The 20,942-nt window shown below is 32.1% G+C and overlaps 3 protein-coding genes across 4 annotated transcripts; 1 reads left to right on the top strand and 2 right to left on the bottom strand.

Moving 5' to 3' along the window:
- Window positions 1–6,312: 6,312 nt before the first annotated feature.
- Window positions 6,313–7,150, bottom strand: LOC112509780. The gene has a single exon (XM_025114924.1). It carries the CDS (start codon window positions 7,030–7,032, stop codon window positions 6,664–6,666), a length of 369 nt encoding a protein of 122 aa, XP_024970692.1. The 5' UTR covers window positions 7,033–7,150; the 3' UTR covers window positions 6,313–6,663.
- Window positions 7,151–11,071: 3,921 nt separating this feature from the next.
- Window positions 11,072–15,340, top strand: LOC112509462 (RING-box protein 1a-like). Its single transcript, XM_025114433.1, has 5 exons — window positions 11,072–11,293; window positions 11,384–11,434; window positions 11,509–11,568; window positions 14,568–14,639; window positions 14,999–15,340. The coding sequence occupies exons 1-5, from the start codon at window positions 11,146–11,148 to the stop codon at window positions 15,034–15,036; spliced, it is 369 nt and encodes a 122-aa protein (XP_024970201.1). The 5' UTR covers window positions 11,072–11,145; the 3' UTR covers window positions 15,037–15,340.
- A 713-nt stretch (window positions 15,341–16,053) lies between these two features.
- Window positions 16,054–20,219, bottom strand: LOC112510343 (guanine nucleotide-binding protein subunit gamma 3-like). 2 transcript variants are annotated; one of them, XM_025115740.1, is made up of 5 exons: window positions 19,921–20,219; window positions 18,199–18,251; window positions 17,849–17,893; window positions 16,525–16,572; window positions 16,054–16,425 (listed from the first exon to the last, which is right to left on the bottom strand). In XM_025115740.1, exons 1-5 carry the CDS (start codon window positions 20,068–20,070, stop codon window positions 16,197–16,199), a joined length of 525 nt encoding a protein of 174 aa, XP_024971508.1. In that variant the 5' UTR covers window positions 20,071–20,219; the 3' UTR covers window positions 16,054–16,196. The 2 variants fall into 2 exon arrangements, with proteins under 2 accessions (XP_024971508.1, XP_024971509.1); XM_025115741.1 differs by having other exon boundaries at window positions 16,525–16,569.
- Between the last annotated feature and the right edge of the window lie 723 nt (window positions 20,220–20,942).

Raw genomic sequence — 20,942 nt, 5'->3', positions numbered from 1 at the left:
AGTTAAGAAACGTTATTTTTTCATGCAATTTGCCCTCTAAAATTTACGTAATACATAGAAAATGGATGTTCTTTGTTAGGTAATCGTGGGTTCCTAGATTAATTTGTATGCATTGATTAATCTTTCGAACGACCACAAACGACGTGAAGTCGTCATAGAGAAACCTCCATGACCATAAGAATTTTACCGACGCTTGAATTTAAACATGGAAAGAAAAAAATTTGCTTTTAAAAGAACATATAAGTTACAGATATAAGTCATGACTAGAGATTACGTAAGACCAACCTGTTTTTGTGAGACCATTTTTTTAACCTTTGAAACTTCACTGCAAAACATTGTGAAGATAACCTTCACAGTGTTTTTGTTGTAAAGGCTCGGTTTTTTTACCTTCCCCAGCGTTTTGCTATGAAGTTTCAAGTGTAAAAAAGTGGTCTCACGTTAACCCAACCCTATAGGTAATGTTTAAAAAAAATCAGATTCTAGTCAAAATGTAAAATGAATTTCTCCAGTAGACGTAAAACAACAGATATATGATATTCATAACCAAACAGTAGATATAACTGGTTAGTGTTTGAGTTTTTTTTTACTGCTTTTGGTGTTAGGTTAGACGCGAAATAACCATCTTCGAGAAAAAAAAAACATCATAAAATAAAAATATTTTTAAACGAATAAAACTAAGAAACTTATCATATAAAATATGCAGTCGGGTTTGTTCAAACTATCCGATCGATGTCAACATCAATTCATTTGATTTCGAATGTGTATATATTTTTTTAAGTATATATATTTATATACGGCAAATGCAACAAATAAACTCACACATCCTCCTCACCTTTGGTAAGATTTGAACCTCTGACCTTCTAAAAGGTCAAAGATTACATTACCGCTTGGTTAAAGGCCGTTTGGTAATGTGTATATATCTTGTTGTGTATTATTGAGACTATATATACGTACGTGCCCATATTACATTATGATATGTTTAATCTATACTATATTATAGAACATTTGACAAAAACTCTTAAAAATCATTTTTTATGCATGAAGTACTGTTTATTGATGTATATTGCTTAAAATTCAAAATTACAAGTAAATTATGCGTAAGTACAACTTATTAAAGCTTCATGTTTGAATTTGTGTAACTAACTGCAGATAAACATGATCTAGAGGATAAACATCTCATTTTAATTATAAAATATCCAAAATATAATTAGGATAATAATTGAGTTTTAACAAAATACTTTAGTATTATTAAACCAAAAATAAAAAATGAATCAAACAGATACCCAAATAAATGAGAAATTTTAAATTAGTTAATTTGATACCAATATCATTATATATTTTTTCATTTTTTTATAATACCTTCATATTTATGTTTTATTCAAAAATAAAAACATTATCGTTTTTTCAAAACCACATAAAACCGTATTATAATAACAACTAAGATAAAAAAAAACAAAACATTAAAATCGAGATGTATCTCGCTGCATTATGCAAGTACCATTATAGTATTGATTAACGTGATTAATTGTTTAATAAAAATTTGAAGTTGTAACAACCGTCCTTCCAGTTCCAGCTACGTGGAATAATAGTTAGAAGTCTAAACATAGCTTTCATTTGAATATATATATATATAATTATGAATGGTGAATATCATTTTCAACGTACGTAAAACATCGTCATCATATGAAGAAAAAAAAAAGGCTCACATTTGCTTCCAAATAACTTTTGCAACCGAATATAAAGCCCAAACTATACGTTAAACATCTTCGATTGTACTTTTTGATAATTCCGGCTTAAAATACCTAACACATATGTCTCCATATGTCTCTCTCTCTCTCTCTTTATATATATATATATATATATATATATATATATATATATAGGTAGGTTATTATACAACCCCTTACATTTGTACAACCAATAYAACTCKATCTCAAYCGTYCATTTAATTTGATGAACATGTAATTTCATAAAAGTTTTGATTGTTTCCTAATATAAAATATTGATCATAATTAATGAACTTTATTCATCTTTCATAAATATTTAAATTATAATAAATAAACTCTCATTTTTTCTATAAATATCTTAATTAATTGGGTTGTATTGGTTGTAAAAATGAATATGGTTGCATTTGAAATATACTCTATATATATATATATATATATATATATATATATAGGGGAGAGTTCAAATAAAAACCATTTAATTTGTAAAAACCATGAAAAACTCATTCAACCAATCATAATTTTCTATTTTGTTCATTTTTTTTGTAATTATGAGAGGTTGATTAACTATTTTTATTGTGGAAGGTGTTAATCATGAATATTATCATCTTCATTATTTTAATTTTAGAGAAATACATGAAATTGTTTCATTAAAATTTCATTAAATATTATATGAAACAATTTCATAACCATATATGAAACAAATTCATCAAAAAAGTATTATATGAAACAATTTCATAACCATATATGAAACAAATTCATCAAAAAAGTATTATATGAAAAATTTCACAAGATTAAACAATGAAATAGACGTATGAGGGTGGTTTCTACGGTTTTTACAAATGAGGGTGATTATCATTTGATCGCTCCTATATATATATATATATGTAGGGCTTGGTTCACGTGAGACCAACATGTTTTCATGAGACACATGAGACGAAATTTTTACACTTGAAACTTCACAACATAGTGTTGTAAAGGTAAAAGAAATATGAACCTTCACAACAAAAACTATGTGAATGTTACCTTCACAATATTTTGCTGTGAAGTTTCAAGTGTAAAAATGTTGTCTCACATGTTTCACAAAAACAACTTTGTCTCACATGATCCCACATATGTGTATATATATAATGAACAAGGTTCAAATATAAATCATCTAAGGGGGTTGTTTGTTTACCTCTTAATAGTTCCACTAAGATGCAACATCTGAATCGTTAAGAGGTGAATCTTGTTTGGCAAAAAAAAAAATCTCCCTCTTAATGGTTCTAACACCATCTGAATGATTTTGTATCCTAGATCTTCCTTAACCATTAAGAGCCCTTATTTCATTGTATACAATTACCAAACAATTATATTTCATTTTGCACTATATCATTAGAGCCTCTTAATCATTCTGACCACTTAATCATTCTGCACCAAACCATTCAACAATTGCCAAACAGTCCAAGCCACACAAACCAATTAAATAAAATATTTATGGAAATGATGAAAGTTTATTTATTATAATATAAATAGTTACAGAATATGATTAGAGTTATAATTAGTTCTTTATACTTAAAAGTAATGTTTTTGTCCTCAATGACGAAAATAGAAATAAATTGCAAACAATATAGATAAAAACCAAAATTTTAAAATCACAATAACAAAATCCAAAATTTTTAACAAACCACAGGGATATAAACGTAATTTACTCTAACAAAAAAAATATTTTATAAACTTTATGACAGTAATAAAAACCCCCTTGTAGCCACAAAGATTCAAATGCGGTGACTCCGAGCTATCTGCAAAGTAGGTGGTCGTCCTGAGATTAGTCAGCTCGCATAGCGGGTTGGATATCCAGGTTAATAAAAAAATAACATATTTAAAATTTACCCATTATAAAGTACAAGGACATAGCTACAAAAAACTGTCCGACCATTTTGAAAAATTATTTCAAATGACCTTTTTAATCATTTTTAAAGTGTCATCAAAATTCGGAGAATTTCACGCTCTCTCGAGTTTTATTCATTCAGGAGAAAGTTTTGCAGGATTTTTTCGAGCAAAAATTTGTCGAAAGTCTCGATTTCCTCCATTTTAAAAAACCCGTTGTAGGTGTAGTTATAAGTTAGTTTATAATCCAATAAACGACTCTTTTAGTAAACTGAAAACAAAAACTACGAGCGGATATTGGATTCTCGATGAGATCTGTGTCTTCGTGGCTCATTACGTTGCATTTGAATGCGAGCTTCGAACCAACTTTGTTGTCTATCTGTTTTGTTTGCTATGTGATTCGTTTACTAGGTTTTTCAGTATCTTATAAAAAAAATTGTATTAGCTTTATTGTATTGAATAAATTGCATGAAAAAATAACGTATTTTAACTTAATTCCTATTTTGGATAATATATTTTCAAAACTTTCATTTTGGTACCTAAGATGTAAAGTTTTAAACATATAAGTACTCGGGTAATCTATTGAAGCCTTAACCGGTTATCATGCTGATGTGACGAGTAATTTTCAACTCAGTATTATTTGCACATGTAGTTAGTGACATAATTTTTTTTGAATCTAAAATTAGTCTTCTTTTAATTAATACTAGAAGGGTACTCGCGCAATGCAACGAGATAAATCTCTATTTTAATGTTTAATTTTTATTATTTGTCTATATCGATGTAATATAATTTTATGTGGTTTTGAGAAAGCGATAATGTTTGTATTTTTGAATTAAATATAAATTTGAGAATAACATAAAAAATTATAAAAAAATCGATATTAGTATTAAATTAACTATTTAATATTTTTCGTTTTTTTGGTGTAACTTCTTTAATTCAATTTTTTATTATAACTTAATTTATGTATAATAACAAAGTAATTTATTTTTTGTTTAATAATATAATTTTTATTAAAGATAATAATTAAACATTCGATTAGAAACTCGATAATTATCTTAATTATATTTTATATAATGAGATGTTTATCCTCTATTTGATTATGTTTATCCGTAATTAGTTACACGAATTCAAACATTGAGCTTTAATAAGTTGTACTTAATGCGTAATTTACTTGTAATATTGAGTTTTAAGTAATATGCATCAATATACAGTACTTTATGCGTAAAAAATGGTTTTTAAGAGTTTTTGTCAAATGCTTTATAATATAACATAGATTAGTCTTCAATCCGTTACCTAGATACTTAAATGTTTAAAATTTTACATTTTAGATACCAAAGTGAAAGTTCTGAAAGTACGTTACCTAAAATATTAATCAAACTAAAGTACGTTACTTTCTCATGTAATTTGTCTTATTGTATTTGATTTATATCTTCATCATAAAAAAACCAAAGTCAAACATGATTTTAGTAACTAATTTCAACATCTTATTATTTATTTAAAAAAATTCATTAAATATTTATTGAATTAAAATTATATTACACAATCTCTTGTAATCTTCTTCAATATATATATAATAATTATTAATTAATTCATAAAGAATAATTAATATTAACCCACTCGAAGGTGATGATACGACGACGTATCTGATGGATTTATGCGCACGTTAATGGTTTCGCCAGACAAATGGCACATGACAATTATATGGGTTTAATTTTTTATTTTTTAATTCCAGAATACAAGAAAAATATTACAATTTTCAAATAATTAAAAATTAAAAATACAGAATAAAAGATTTCCATATCTTATATAAAAAAATATTATTTATTAATATATCTGAATGTGTTATAAATCATATTATTATGACATTAATAAGCCAGTCATTTATGAATTGTTTATTAAACGTTTACCAGATAAATACTTATCATATGTTATGTATCTTACTGGGTAAGTATGATAATGACTGAAAATATTACTAGTAAGAAACATAACAAATGGATTGTTTGGTTACTTATTAATAGTTATATGAAGAGGCAACATCTGAATCGTTAAGAGGTGAATCTTGTTTGGCAAAAAAAAGTCTGCCTCTTAATAATTCTAAAATTCTCTGAATGATTTTGCATTATAGGTCTCCCTTAAACATTCAGCGCCATAATTTCATTGCAAACAATTACCAAACAATCATATTTCCTTTTGCACTATATCATGAAAGTCTCTTAATTATTCTGCACCAAACCATTCAACAACCACCAAATAACCCCAAAGACATAATCTTACCAGTAAGTGTATGAGAAGACTCTTACCAGATAAGGGTTTACCGGTTAAAAGACGCTTACTAATAATCTATTTTAGTGGTCGAGAATGTTACACAATAAAGTAAGTGATGGTAATGACTCTTGTCAATAAGCGCTTTTATCAGGTCAACTTCTTATTCGGTAAGAGGTATAGCAAGTATCGAGAATCTTACATGTAAGTGTGAGAGAAGACTCATGGTCGATTAACACTTACTGGGTAAAAGACGTATATCTACAATCCATTTTTGATGAACGAGAATATTACACGATAAGGTAAGTTTTGAGAGTTATGACTATTATCTGTAATCGCCTTTACCAAGTAAGCTTCTTACACAGTAAGAGGCATATGAAGGACATATAAACATATAAGGTGAAATATAAGACTCTTACCCAGTAAGCGATACCAATATCAGATAAAAGATGCTTATCAATGATTAACGAAAACGTTATCCAACAAGGAAATAAAAGTACTGAATTTTACCAGTAAACACTTACCAGATAATAATAGGGTAAGCGGCCCCTAAATACATTTTGTTTTTATTTTTGTTTTTGTTTTTGTTGTGAATTCCTAATTAAAAACACATCCCAAAAAAATAGAAATATAAAAATATGAACACATTTAATTCCATAATTACCATGTAATTAATTCACTTTCTTTTGAGGGGAAGAAGTGGAAAATTAATGCACGCAATCCGCCAAAACTTCTTGTGGACATTGAAAATTTGTAAGATCTCCGGCGAGAAATCCCAAATCCGGCCATGGCGATCGATGAATCTGCATCAATGGAAAGTATTGAAGGAAAGGCCCATAACAGGGACGGCGAAAGAAGTTTCTAGAAGAAGCCTCTGTTGAAACGTCTCGAAGGTTCCACCGGCTTCAATTACGTCCTTCAGAACAGATGAGTAGTATTCTTTCAGTTTCTTCAAGGTACATGCCTTCTTCAACTTCAGCCATCTGATTCGAATCCGTTTAAGCATTCTTACCAGTAACTGCCGTTTTCCGCCGAGTCTCACCGTCGGCAGCTTCTTCTTCTTCCGCCGTAACGGCCATATTCTGCGGCGGATTGTGCACCGGTAAATTGCCTGTTTCTGATCCATTTCGGCGATGTTGACTTCGTTGAAGGTTGTGATGTTGACGATTGAAGTCATGATGATGATGATGAGATTCCGGTGGCCGGCGAGGATTTCTGAGGAATCACGCACGATTATCGATCGTCCATTTCTCTGTGATCTGAAATTTTGGTTGCTTAAATTTAGAGTAAAGTTTAATTTTGGTCCCTAATGTTTGTAATTTTTGATGAATATTATCTCTAAATTTCAAAAATTCGGTTTTTGGTCCTTCATGTTTGTTCATTCTAAGCAGTTTTGGTCCATTTATCTAACGACTGTTAACTTTATATGTTACTTCCAATTAAATGAAGAGTATTTTAGTCATTTTCATTATTTTTATTATATTAAAATAATAAAAACGTAATGTATTTTTTATTTAAATCATATTTTTTAAGGAAATGTTTGATTAAAGGCTTTAAGCAGTAATCAACAGTAATGATAATAAAAGAGACTATTTCATTTTAAATTAGACTCGGGGAATGAAAAGTCATTCCCGTTTTTATTTTCTGACATTTTTGTTTTCATTTTCCAACCTAAACCAATCATATCTTAAACAGAAAAAAAGAATTAAAATTAAAAATACAATATATTTTTTAATTCTAATATGATATCAATAAAAATAACTAAAATGCCCCTCATGTAACTAAATTTAAGGGTTGTTTGTTTACCTATTAATAGTTCCATTAACAGGCAACATCTGAATCGTTAAGAGGTGAATCTTGTTTGATAAAAAAAGTATGTCTCTTAATGGTTCTAAAACCATCTGAATGATTTTGTATCATGGACCTCTCTTAACCATTCAACACCATAATTTTGTTGTAAATAATTATATTTCATTTGCACTGTATCATGATAGTCTCTTAATCATTCTGACCATTTAATCATTCTGCACCAAACCAATCAGCAACTGTCACACAACCCTTTGACAGAAAAAGGTTAACAACCGTCAGACAAAGAAACCAAAACAGTTGAAAATTCGAGTTTGTAAGGTTTAGGGGCTGTATTTTACAAAAATTACAAAGGTTGGGGTGCAAAATTGATGTTTACTTCTTAATTTTATAACGAACCGGCCACATGGGGACCAGTTAGTTGTGGGCCCAAATACCTCTGGTTCCCATGGTTCCACCACGTCATCTTTTATCAAAACCGATATATTTCTGAATTTATTTCCACTCCCATTACATCAATCGTTCAATGGAATTTGATTTAAACCTCATATAATTTTGTGACGGTTCACGAAATGTTTATTTAGATAAGTGTTTATCAAGTCACGTTATTTTATCGGATGGATATGATAAGGATCAACAATCTTACCCGGTAAAAGTGAGACAACATTCAAGAGTTTTACCCGACAAGTGAGTGCGACAACTCTTACCAGAGTAATCACTTGCTGAGTAAATTATTGCATACAATGACGTTTTGGTGGAATAAAGTCTTACCCGATAAGTAAGGGGTAGTGTTAAATTTTACCGGTAAGCATTCACTGGGTAAATGTTTGATAAACGACTCCTTTGTAAATTTACGGGACATAAATTTAAGTTTTTAAAAAAATATCACAAAGGGTTTTAATAAAAAAAAAAAAATTAAATATCATAAAAGTATTAGAAAGTTAACGGAAAGTTTGTATCTGAATGACTGAAAAAACGATTTGGATATTAACAAAAGGTTTATAAGTGAATTATCGAAATTCGCTTTGAATATTCATATGTGAATATATATGAATACTATGTAATGCGATATGTATCTTCAAATAGATTTTTTCAATTATTCACAAATAAACCTTCATTTCTCACAATATCTGACTTTCCCTCTCGTATGTATTTCCTATATGTTTAAATATTATAGGAATTTTGTAACCGATCGTTTAACTTGTGGTATATGATTTGGTCATCTACGCATTAACGATGTGACCAACATCATTAAATAGCAATCAAGTTTTACACGTATTTCAGTTTGATCGATAATATCATTAAACATCTCTTCATATTCACCGTTCTTTCTGTATCGATGATTCCACAATTGTCACAATCGAAACCAGTGTCCTTCACTGCCCATAAATGCAAACATCCGTCACAACATACGACATCCAGATAACTTACGACTTTATTCACCAACATGGCATGTACGTATCATATGAGATAACCAGGTACTCACTATACAAATCAGAACTATTTTGAGGGTTTTACTGTAACAACAAAAACTAAAACCCTCCAAAATCCCTTAAATATTTAATATAACAAAACATGTCAGTAGAAAATTTTCATCAACACGGTTAGAATAACACAAAAATAAAAAAAATATGTAGTTTTCGATTTTTATTTTTAATATTTAATAAATTATATAAATTAATCAAAATATATAAATCTCGTATAAAAACAATATTTCCGAGGACAATAAAGTGAAAACTTAAAGACCGTAAATACAATGATTTTTTTAAAATGAATAAAATGTAAAAATGAAGGCGTATTTGATGTTTTGGAAGATAATTAAGTTCTATTTTGAGACTGTACTGGTAAAAAAAAGTTTGTGCTCGCTTGTTCCACGGGGTGGGGGTGGATACTCACTCTGTTTTTGTCTATTCCACATAAAAGTCATGTCAAATATGAAACGATGATCTATGTTTTGTTCTGTTACAGTCTAGTTCTGTGTACCAAATGCACCCTTATAGCATCCGTAATACGCAAGTCTTTCAACAGCTTTTTACTTTTGTCACATCAGCTTTCCACTTATATTTTTTTTAACAAAAAAACATTTTTAAAATCTACTACAATACAAAAACCCTTTCAAAAGCTTTTTCATTAGTTATATTTTAATCTATCCTTACCTATTTTTTTTTTATAAAGACCGCTCATTTAATTTGTCGTTTTAAAGTCTAGATTTTAATTTTCGAAAACAAAAATTACTTAGGGGTCGTTTACCAAACACTTATCCGGTAAACACTTACCAGTAAAATTCAATACTATTATTTACTTACTGGATAAGATTTTAGTCAACAAAAACGGTTTTCTATGCGACAATTTACCCGGTAAGAGCTGACTGTGGTAAGAGTCATTGCCCTCATTACCGGCCGGGTAAGACTCTCAGTCCTTGCCTCGTTCTTACCGGGTAAGATTTTTGGTCCTTACTATATTCATACGGTAAGGTAATATAACTTGGTAAACGCTTACCCAAATAAGCATTTGGTAAACGGCCCCTTAATGTTACAAAAATTTAAAAGAAAATGAATTACCAAAATGCCCTTTTGGTATATCTTGAAAAGTTGTCCAAAACAGACGTATAATTATTTCCTCTAAAAAAAAAAAACGTTTAAAAATTCATAAATAATGCTAATAATTTAATCTTGAAATAAATATTCAAATTATATATTAATGTCGTTGATTATAATTTATTTATGGTACCCATTTTTTGACTTTACAATTTTTTTATTATTTACGAATATTAAAAAAATATATATTAATGACATTTTGTTGGTAAATATTTTTTTAATTAACCTGAATATCCAACCCGATATGCGAGTCAACTAATCTCAGGACGACCATCTGCTTTGTGGGTAGCCCGGAGTCACCACATTTGAACCTCTGTGACCATAAGGAGATTTTTTATCCTTTATTGGATTTGAACTTTAGACTTCCAGACAATTTGACATTTGGAGGCCAAACTTAAACCAATCAGTCAACAGCCTTGTGGTTATTGTTGGTAAATCTAACCATTAAAGACCAGACATTTTTACCTTTTTAAGTGTAAACTCAAATCATTCAGACACCACCCTTATGGTTTAAAAACGAAAATTATCGCTTATTTGAGGAGACAAAATTGCAACATTTTAATTATTAACATTACAATCTTTTTAATTTCAGTTTTTTTTTTTTTGGATAAATGGTTCCATGAAATTATCTGAAAAAATAAAATAAATTACAGAGAAAATTTTAAAGAAATCAACATCTTTTCTTCCAAGTCAGGGGCCAAACTGCAATAGTTGTTTATCAAAGATCGAAATTGTAAATTGAGAAATAGTTCAGGGGCCATTATTGTAAATAAATGGGGGTAAAGGTTTTAAGCCACTTTCAGGAAAGAGGGATTACTGTTTTTTCCTCGTTGGATCATCTCTCATTACCTACCCAAGTTTTTCCCGGCGACTTTTGGTTACCGTCAATGGATTCCGACGTGACGATGGTTCTCGCCAGTGACGCATCGAGTCTTCCCGGACCTTCTTCATCTTCTCCTGTGGCATCTTCTTCTTCAAAGAAACCGAAGCGTTTCGAAATCAAAAAGTGGAACGCCGTCTCTCTATGGGCTTGGGGTCAGAGAAATTGCAAATTCATAATCCTAGTTCTTAGTATGTTGTTATTACAGCAATAATTTGATGTTCTTCGTGCTTTAATTGATGCAGATATCGTGGTTGACAATTGCGCGATTTGTAGAAATCACATCATGGATCTATGTGAGTGTTTGTTTTTACCATAAGGTGCACTTATATTGTTCGATGTAGTCTTATGTGGTTTTTGTTTCAATCAGGCATCGAGTGCCAAGCTAATCAGGCCAGCGCCACCAGCGAGGAGTGTACTGTGGCTTGGGGTAAGCTGTTGGGCCTTAACCCTAATTTTGTTCCTAGACGAATAATAGTACTGTTATATGTCTGTGAGTTCTCTTGGGAGTCGTAAAATTGTTATGCTATCGGGTGTTTGTTTACCCAATATCTGCAAAAAGGGAGGAATGCTCTGGATAATTTGCAGGATCTCTTCACTTTTTGCTGGTTCTTTGCCTTTAGAATAAGTTGTAACTATATGTGGTTCTCAGACAAAAGAAACGTGTTATCTAATTGATTCTCAAATATTCCATCATTCTCTCAACCTGTGTGGATAAATATGTTCATGATTGATGACTTGGAAGATAAGTACTGTCACCTTTGTAGGGCTACATGAGCTCGTATCTTTGGGAATTTGTTAACGGGTATCTTGTGAACTAAAACATTTTGCTCCATCATATTTGTTTGAAGCCCTAGTCAGTGCTTCTACAAGCAATTCCGACAACTGCTTAGATGAAAATATTCTAGGGGATTTGCAAATAATAAGGTGTCATGCGTGTCAAAACTACACATTGGTTTCTGAAGCATGATGTATAATTAGTTTTTAGTGTTACTTCTTTAGGATGAGATGTTTTCTTGGAACGGCTTGTTGTGTGTGAGTTTAATAGGTTTTATGCTTGTCTTTGTCTTAGGTAACATGCTTTTACTTTGGACTTCATTTTTTAGTGAGACAAGGTTGATTGGAGTTCACATGGGCAGAATGATACTTAAACAAGTCATATTTTCCATGAAGCTAAACCAAATCAAACGAACCCATAGTATATCCTTGGAAGTAGCGCTCGGGGTTGAGTTCATAGTAAGCAAAAAGAAAAGTAGGTATGATGATTATGAAACATAGGAAAGGTAAGGAACACTACACATCCCTATATCTACTGTAGGACTCGGGCGACTAATCTGTCGGCTTTCTAACCTTCCTTTCCCTTGTCCCTACACCTAGATTGCATGGTCATTGATGTCCCATACTCCCTCTATCTCACTCTTTCTTCCCTTTGCCTCGTTAAACAACTCACAAAAATAATTATCCTATTTCTTCTTAATAACATCATCCTTAATTAAGACACGTTCATTCTCATCCTCAATGCACCTTATGCTTTTGCCTGCCTGTATATTCCAATCTCTAATCTTCTGCTGTCTAACCTCTTGTACATCTTCTCATAGGCCTTATCCTTTGCCATAGTCACCACATTCTTCGCCCCTCGTTTTGCTTCCTAGTGTAATTCCTTCAACCTACTTCTTTCCTCATCCTCCCTGTACAGATGAGCTCCATAACGTATGCTTGTTTTACCCTGACTTTCGCTTCTATGTCTTCGTTCTACCACCAACATTCATTTTCGTCCCTAGTTCTCCCTGACGATACTTCTAGTGTAAGCTTGGTCACTACTCTAACGACATTGCCTACCTCCAGGACAACCCTCTTTTTAAATACCTCTGCTGCTCCCCCTTTCAGGTTTTTTCACAGGATCCTTGGTCCAGAGTTCATTGCTCCCTCTACATCACCCTCCTTATGTATAAATCCATTGTCAACAATCCATGCTGTGAAGAACAAGCCTCTCTCGGACGCATAAGTAGGTAACTATAAGGACCATTAGACTATATGTAATGCTATAATGTTCTCGAGTAGCCTACATTGGTTCTTCTTTAGTAGGAAGTGTTAATGATTTTATACCAACATAGGTGGCCCAGAAAACCATAGGGATGCAATCCTGCTTGAAATCAAAATCATTGCTGTTAAATGCCATTAAACAGAGTTTTGCTCATCGGTTGCACAAATGATAGGGCTATACAAACCACAAGGGTGGTGCCTGATTGGTTTGAGCCTGGGCTCCAAAGGTCAAAAGTGCCCGGAGGTTCCATGTTCAAATCCAAGGAGGACTAAAAATCCTCTTGTGGCCACGGAGGTTCAAATGCGGTGACTCCGGGCTACCTGCAAAGCAGGTGGTCACCCTGGGATTTGTCGGCTCGCATAGTGGGTTGGATATCCAGGTTAATAAAAAAATGATAGGGCTATACAAAGGACAAATTGCCTTTTTGTAATGTTAATTGATATAGAAATAGTACTGTGCTACAATACGTTTATGACTTTTTATTTCTGATTCTTGTGAAAAGGATAAAGTAGTAGTTATATCTTGAGCGTGAAATATGGACTCTTATTGTGACTTGCTGGTGTTTCATATGATGGTATGAATGTGATGCTGTGACTGCACATCTTTAGATGCTTATAGGTGTTGATAAAGAGCTATTGAGAACCTTATGTGCTCAAATTAAGGGTAACCAGTTCGTTATATTGGTAAGCAACTTAAAGATGGGCAGTTAGATCTTTGTTTTTTTTTTATTCCTTGAAATTTAAGTGAACATGACCATGGATGAAAAGGAATATTTGCATTTTCTAAGACCATGTGCAATGAGGACGCCAAATCCCAAAATCCTACACCAAATCACTCCAATGGTGATACAAAATTTGGTGTAATTAATACTAACTACCAAATTTGGTATAACACTATTCATTTACACGAATAAGAAAAGATAAAAGAATATAATGAGATTCTTACATTTTTGGGTGAGATTTGGTGTTTACCCGTTTGAGTAGATTTATTGTTTAAACCAATTTTTATGGATTTGTTGTAAGATTTGGTGACAGGGACGGGTCTATGAAGGCCTGAGAGGGGTCTTATGCACCTGCTCAACCAATTTCCACAAGTAGATTTCTTTTGGGGTATGAAAGGTGCACCATGATAAACTTTGAGGGGTGCTTCAGGATATTAGAAATTACAAGAAATATCAACTAAAAACCGAAAAAAGTCTCGAGATTAACCAAATCAACCAAAAACTTTTGGTCACGTCTAACGTTTGAACCCCATGACTTTTAGGAGTCCAGGATTTACCAGTAACCCGGATACTTCTGAGCCAATGATCTTTCGGTCATTATCGATCATTCTTGTCATGTGCATAATTCATCTTATCATCTCTAATGGATTATATGTTCTCTCAGGTGTCTGCAACCATGCTTTCCATTTCCACTGCATCAGCCGCTGGCTGAAGACTCGTCAAGTTTGTCCTCTAGGTATACAACTGCATTTTTAACTAGAGTAAATTACCTTTTTTGTCCCTGTGGTTTGTTAAGAATTGCGCTTTTTGTCCATATGGTTTAGAAAGTGCGGTTTTCGTCCCTATGGTTTGTAATCTATTGTTGTTTCAGTCCCTGTGGTTTACAATTCTTTATTATTTTCGTCGTTTGTACTTGTAAAAGGTAAGGAATTAGTTCAGGGACGAAAATAATGATACATTGCAAACCATATGGATGGAAATTGCAATATCTAAATCACAGAGACAAAAATCGTAATTTACTTTTTTAACTATCATCCTCTGTTTGTAACAATCTTTGCAACATGGATAATCGGTTGGGTGTTCGGTTCTCTGCAGATAATAGCGAGTGGGAGTTCCAGAAATACGGGCACTAGAGAATGGTATCGGGCTAGGGACATTCTTACTGTCGATGGAATTCCGCAAACTAAGGTAAACATGGAACAAAGAGACACTTATGTTAATTTCGTGTTACGAGTTTCTGGAAATTATAAGGAATTATAAGGAAAGACTCTGGGATCGTGTTCGTTTCTTAAAGTTATACTGGAATATCGTCGGAACGTGTATCATGTTCTATGATTACGAAAGTATATTTCTTAGATGGATTTGGTGATTCTTCTTTAGTGTTTGGTTAAACGATTGAGGGACTTGTTCAATTTAATCCTTGTCCAAATTGTTGTGTACATAACTTCATCTTTACGTCTAAGTAGGACCGTAAGGGTGTGTTTGGTAGGCGTAAACGACCGGACATGATTGGATGGGACAGACGAAAATGAGGTACACAGGTGAAAAAATTGTAGGAAGTTTTAATTTGATATGGGTAATTTAGTAATTTATCCATCTTGTCCTATTTCAATTATTTTGGTGGTACAAAAAAAATGGTATTTTTGTCTCACTCAGCCAGGTCCCGGTCTAATTACTGCGTTAAACGTGGATAACATGTTTTTGTTCTATCTAATTTTTGTCGTGCCTGTTTACCAAACGCATCCTAAATGCATAGGTAAGCAAACCTTAAACGACATCAACAAATGCTCTCTAGATTATCATTTATTACGTGATAAACTAGAAATCTACTGTGAATGGGTTCATATTGAGTGGTAGGTTACTTAAGCTTGGCCAGAAAAACATTACAAGGGTCAAGCTAGACTCGACTCAAGCTCGATTAATTTTTTCAATGTAGGATTCAAGCTCGTTTAAGGGTTCAAATCTGTGATCGATTGACCCGTTTATTGGTCGAGCTCGATAATATTCATATTATTTTTTATCATTTATGAACATATTAACATGTTTGTCTCGAAAAAGTGTACCCTTGAATTGCTCGACTCGACTTGAAAATTTTAATTGTGTTTTCGAATGAGCCGAGTCGAACATTGGTGTTAGGAGGCTCGGCTTGTAAATTTAAACGAGTCTTGTTTTGTGTTCGAGAACGACTTGAGCTCGACCTCGAGTAGCTAGTTACAAACTGGAATCGTTCAAACCCCTACTCATAATAACCCATTACATGTATCTGGGTGCTATCGATACATTCATCATACACTTAAAAGCATGAGCATGGTTTACAACAACAAACCGAACATTTTGGACATGACGGTTTGCAACTGCAGTGGCATGAAATCCTGGGACAATTGCAACGTTCCGGGGTACGTGTTTTCTCTTGGTGACCCGAGCAGCAACAACATCCACCGTCTGCCGCCGAGCGGCATGAACAACAGATTGTTGTTGTCTTGCAACAACCACAACAACACAACATAGAACCAATCTTTCTCCTGCTTTTATAACATTTTTCAAACAGAAGATTTAGGATAAAAGGGAGCTTGTTTGAATCAAATCTAAGCAATCAATGAAAGATCCAACATAATTTTTACCGAAGATTCTTCCAGAAGTTTCTGGATCGATTACGAATCTGATTTCTGCTTGAAGACGTGGATGAAAAAATGCGTCAACGTACTATTAACATCAAGTTTCATTGGTCGAGAACACGTGAGAACACTTTTTTTTTTTTAAAACACAGACCTTCATCCACCTGCATTTTCACACCTTCGTTCACCTATTGGGAAAAGTTCAGGATATTCCAATTAAACTTTTCCATTTTAGATGATTAAATCCTAGTTTAATACCATCTCCAACAGATTATACAAAATGAAGATGTTGGAATATTTCTCCAATAGATTTCCAAAACCTTATTCCAAAGGGCAAATTACATGAAAAAGTAACGTACTTTAACTTGATTTATATTTTGGGTAAACCTTATTCCGTAGGGCAAATTGCATGAAAAAGTAACGTACGTTAACTTGATTCTCATTTTGGGTAACATACTTCTAAAACTTTCATTTTAAGTATCCGAGTAACCGGTTAAAGCATTAAACGGTTATTATATTGATGTGGCGAGCGATATGGTATCCAACTCAATATTATTTGCTGACGTGATTAGTGACATAGATTTTTTTTTTAAATCTAAAATTCATCTTTTTTTTATATCTAAAATATTCAAACTAGATAAAATAGGAGAGTAAAAAACAATAAAATTCTCCATTTCTCCGAATGTGGAGAACTCTTGAAAAATAATTATCTATTAAAAGGGGATAAAAATAATATTTTATGTAAGATATTTGAATACTTTAACAATATAATTAAAATATTGTAAATCTCCGAAAAAAGGAGAAGTTATTGAAGATGGAATATAAATTTTCTTTGTAGAATTTGTTGAAGATGTTCTAAACTATTTTTTTTGGAATGAATAAATAATTAAACTTTCCTTTTTGAATGAATGAATGAATTCTTTTCAATAAATAAACTATCAAGCTTTTAGAAATTGGTTTACTACATTGTTTTAACTTAAAAAAGTTACTGGTTTTATAATAAGAAAAAGAAATGTTCAAGGACTTGATCATTCAAAATGGAAAAATTTAGTTATTTATTTATTCAAAAAAAAGTTTAGAAACTTAATCATTCCATATTGAAAACTTTTCCCCTTCCTATTTTTATTACCATGACTGAAACTGTAACAATTTGAGGTGTAAACGAACGTAAAAGTTCGTGAAGGTGGATGAAGGTTCATAGGTTTTTTGCAAGCCATCAAATAAAGGTCCATATTTCTTGCGAGTCGTTAGATAAAAAAAAACTCATCAAAAAACTCAAAAGTGTTCTCACAAGATTCCAACTCAAGGGTTATGGGTGAAGAAATCTTACAGTGCTATTAGCGGATCCGGCGTCACCTCTACATATTCATCAATTCTGTACGTTTTCCCATCAACACGAGTTTGAACAAAGCAAAGTATATTAATTCGGCATGATCATGTATAAGGAGGTGTATGGTTAGAATATTAAGCAGTAACTAATGAAAATGAAAATAAAAGAAACTGTTTGATTTTATATAATACAATGAGCCTGTTCCCTTATATGCCCAAATTTTTATTTCGGTTAAATTAGGGGAATGAAAATTTACTTCCATTTTAATTCTCTGTCATTTTCATTTTCATTTCCCTGCTTGAACCAAACACTTCATAAGTAATTGATTAAAAGAGTGAAGATTTGCATACTCTTTGCAGCATCTTGATGCAAGTTCTACCTCTCCAAGTGATTTTATCTCTTCCTGTTAACCAACAATGTTAACAAAATTCCCATCAGTAGAAAAAAGTTGGGTTTCGGTGAGAAGTGAGAACCGAGAATAACCCATTTTCGTGCGAACGTGAAAACAGGTGAAAATGCATTTACACTGTGTGAAGGAACGCTTATATTTTGTGAAGGTTACCACCTTCACGCAAATACAGTATATCGTTTCAATACACATTTGATGGTCATATGAAGGTTACAACCTTCACACAGTATAATGTAACATTAAACACAATATTTCGGTACTTTCACCTTCTCTCACCTACTTATAAAAATGAAAAAATCCCCCTAAGATCATGTTTCAAGTAGAAAAAACATGCAATTTAACGAAAGATGCACCAAGTGACGGGCCTTTTAAGCCCGTTTTTAGTGACAAGAAAAAGGCAAAGCCTTCTTTCCTCAAGCTGGACCGGGCTTTAGGGTTGAAAAAGGGTCTAATCAAGTTTGGACTCTTGTGTGTGAATAAAACAGTTTTGGACGTTTCATATATGAAACAACTTTGTATAAACACTGTATTTTCACATATTATAAACCGGTTTATGAATTTGTTCAAATTATGGAGCCTTTATAGATCAAGAAGGTTTGGAATTAACGTGGTTTTTAATCGAGAGGAGCATGTTTGAAAAGAAACTTGGGTTTCTGCAGTCCCATAAAAACTTGGGGGTGTTTGGGATTGCTTATTTAAAACAACTTATGTTTTTTTTGTAAAAGTGTTTATTAACTTATGTGGTATCAAATCGGAGTTTTGTAAAAAGTGTTTGGATTAGCTTATAACGGTACCAAAAAACAATAAGCTGATAAGTTGTTTTTTTGTATTTGACAAATTTTGCTTATATATGTAAAAGAACCAAAAAAGACAATCTTCCGTATTATTGAATTATGGGAGTGTTTGTGATTGCTTATTAACTTATTTGATTTTTTAACATGTAAAAATATATTTTCCAACATTTATAATAATATTTTTGACAAAAATTTATATCAATAAGATTAATAATTAACAAATATTAATAAAACATGGTTAAAATAGTAAACTGGTAATAAACAGTTTTTCCATAAGTCAGGAAGGATTAACTTATCAAAAACTGCTTATTACTGGTTTGATACTGATATAAGCAGTTTTATTTTTCCTCATCTAAACATTAGCATTTATAACATTTAGCTTTATCACTGATGTCAGACTAGAATAAGTAAAAAAAACACCTAAAATAAACAATCCCAAACACCTCCTAAGCCATTATCAAACAGGTATAATCAATAGTATAAGCTATGAGTCTATTAAACTTATTAAACTGCTAACCAAGAAGTTGTTTGGTTAAATACAAAGACCTCCAGTTTCGTACCTAAAAATGCAAGCATGGTGAGCAGTATTCATCAAATTCCTTAAACCAGCTGCAAAACTAAGTAATCTATGGATATTAAACCTAAATATGTGGTTTTCATGAAATCATAAACCGATATACCACCAAAAAACATTCAACCCTAGCGAATTGGGGGTAAAATGTCGAATCGAGTTGCACATTTTCAACCAGTTAACCCTAATTTCCAATTTCCAACCGTTACGAACAATACGATAATCGAATATAACCACCATTTCCATCAAATATGGTCCAAAATCGATACTAAATCAAGCATATGAACAAGATCAATACCTGAATCAATCCAATCTCTCTCTCGAGCACCTGAACTTTAGCAATTTGACGTCGTTTCCCGTACAAATCGACATAGACGATCGAAGAAGGAGATGAAAGAGGCGACATAGAAGACGAAGAAGAAGATGAATCATTTGAAGTCCCGCCCATTCGAATCTACTACGCCATTTTTTAGCTTGTTTTTTTCAGCAAAATAGCAGCAGCAGGTGGTGGTGGTGGTGTGATTGAGCTTGAAAGGTGAGTGAATCTATGTCAGAAATGGTGGATACCTACCATCGCCATTGATGAGATGTAAGAGAAGGTAGTGGAGACTGGAGAGGTTTATTTGAAGCTTTTTTTGTTCAGCTTTGTTTCTTCTCGAGGCCATGTGCATGGGTCACGTGCTTCGCCTCGTCTTTTCTTTTCTGCAATTAGCATTCATGATTCAAACCCCGCGTGTAAATGATATTGTTTGGGTTGTATCCGGGTTGGGTTGGACGGTTTGTAACATTTTTACAACTCAATTTAACTATGATGGTTTGGAAAAATCTCAATTCAACCCAATTCATTCAAAAGTATAACCCAACTCTTGCGGGTTGAGGCGGGTTGGGTTGGGTTGACGGGTTAGCAGTTACATAAATTTGTCGAATGAAATAATCCATAAAACTTAAGTTTATAGACCATACTATAAAGGATCTTATCTAAAAAGGTTATAATAGGTTTATACTTTATAAGACGTTTTTGAACGTTTCAACAAGTTTTTTAAAATGATTATTAAATAAAATGTCATATTAATTATTTTATAGAAACATTTTGAGAAATGTCTCATAAACTCATCGATTTATAAGACACTTATGTTCATATAACACTTTTTCAAGTTGTGTCGTATAAAATAACTAATACAACACTTTATATTAAAAGCGTCGTATAATTTATTAAGACGCCCAAAATCATTCCATAAACATATTGTAGCTTTTTTAGAACGTTTTTCTTGTTTTGTCTTATAAAATATCATATTAGGACGCTTAGACATTTTAAGTATC

This window comes from Cynara cardunculus (genome assembly GCF_001531365.2).
Source record: "Cynara cardunculus var. scolymus isolate 2C chromosome LG 3, CcrdV1, whole genome shotgun sequence".
Taxonomy (NCBI): domain Eukaryota; kingdom Viridiplantae; phylum Streptophyta; class Magnoliopsida; order Asterales; family Asteraceae; genus Cynara; species Cynara cardunculus.
The sequence above is the reverse complement of the archived record's forward strand: the minus strand, read 5'-3'. Positions and strand labels throughout refer to the sequence as shown.

Coding starts and splice junctions, on each gene's coding strand:
- LOC112509780 (XM_025114924.1), bottom strand. CDS start 7,032: ATGACTTCAATCGTCAACATCACAACCTTCAACGAAGTCAACATCGCC.
- LOC112510343 (XM_025115740.1), bottom strand. CDS start 20,070: ATGGGCGGGACTTCAAATGATTCATCTTCTTCTTCGTCTTCTATGTCG. Junction 18,252..19,920: donor GAGAGATTGGATTGATTCAG/GTATTGATCTTG, acceptor GTTGGTTAACAG/GAAGAGATAAAATCACTTGG. Junction 16,426..16,524: donor AACTTCTGGAAGAATCTTCG/GTAAAAATTATG, acceptor TTATAAAAGCAG/GAGAAAGATTGGTTCTATGT.
- LOC112509462 (XM_025114433.1), top strand. CDS start 11,146: ATGGATTCCGACGTGACGATGGTTCTCGCCAGTGACGCATCGAGTCTT. Junction 11,294..11,383: donor CGTCTCTCTATGGGCTTGGG/GTCAGAGAAATT, acceptor TAATTGATGCAG/ATATCGTGGTTGACAATTGC. Junction 14,640..14,998: donor TCGTCAAGTTTGTCCTCTAG/GTATACAACTGC, acceptor GGTTCTCTGCAG/ATAATAGCGAGTGGGAGTTC.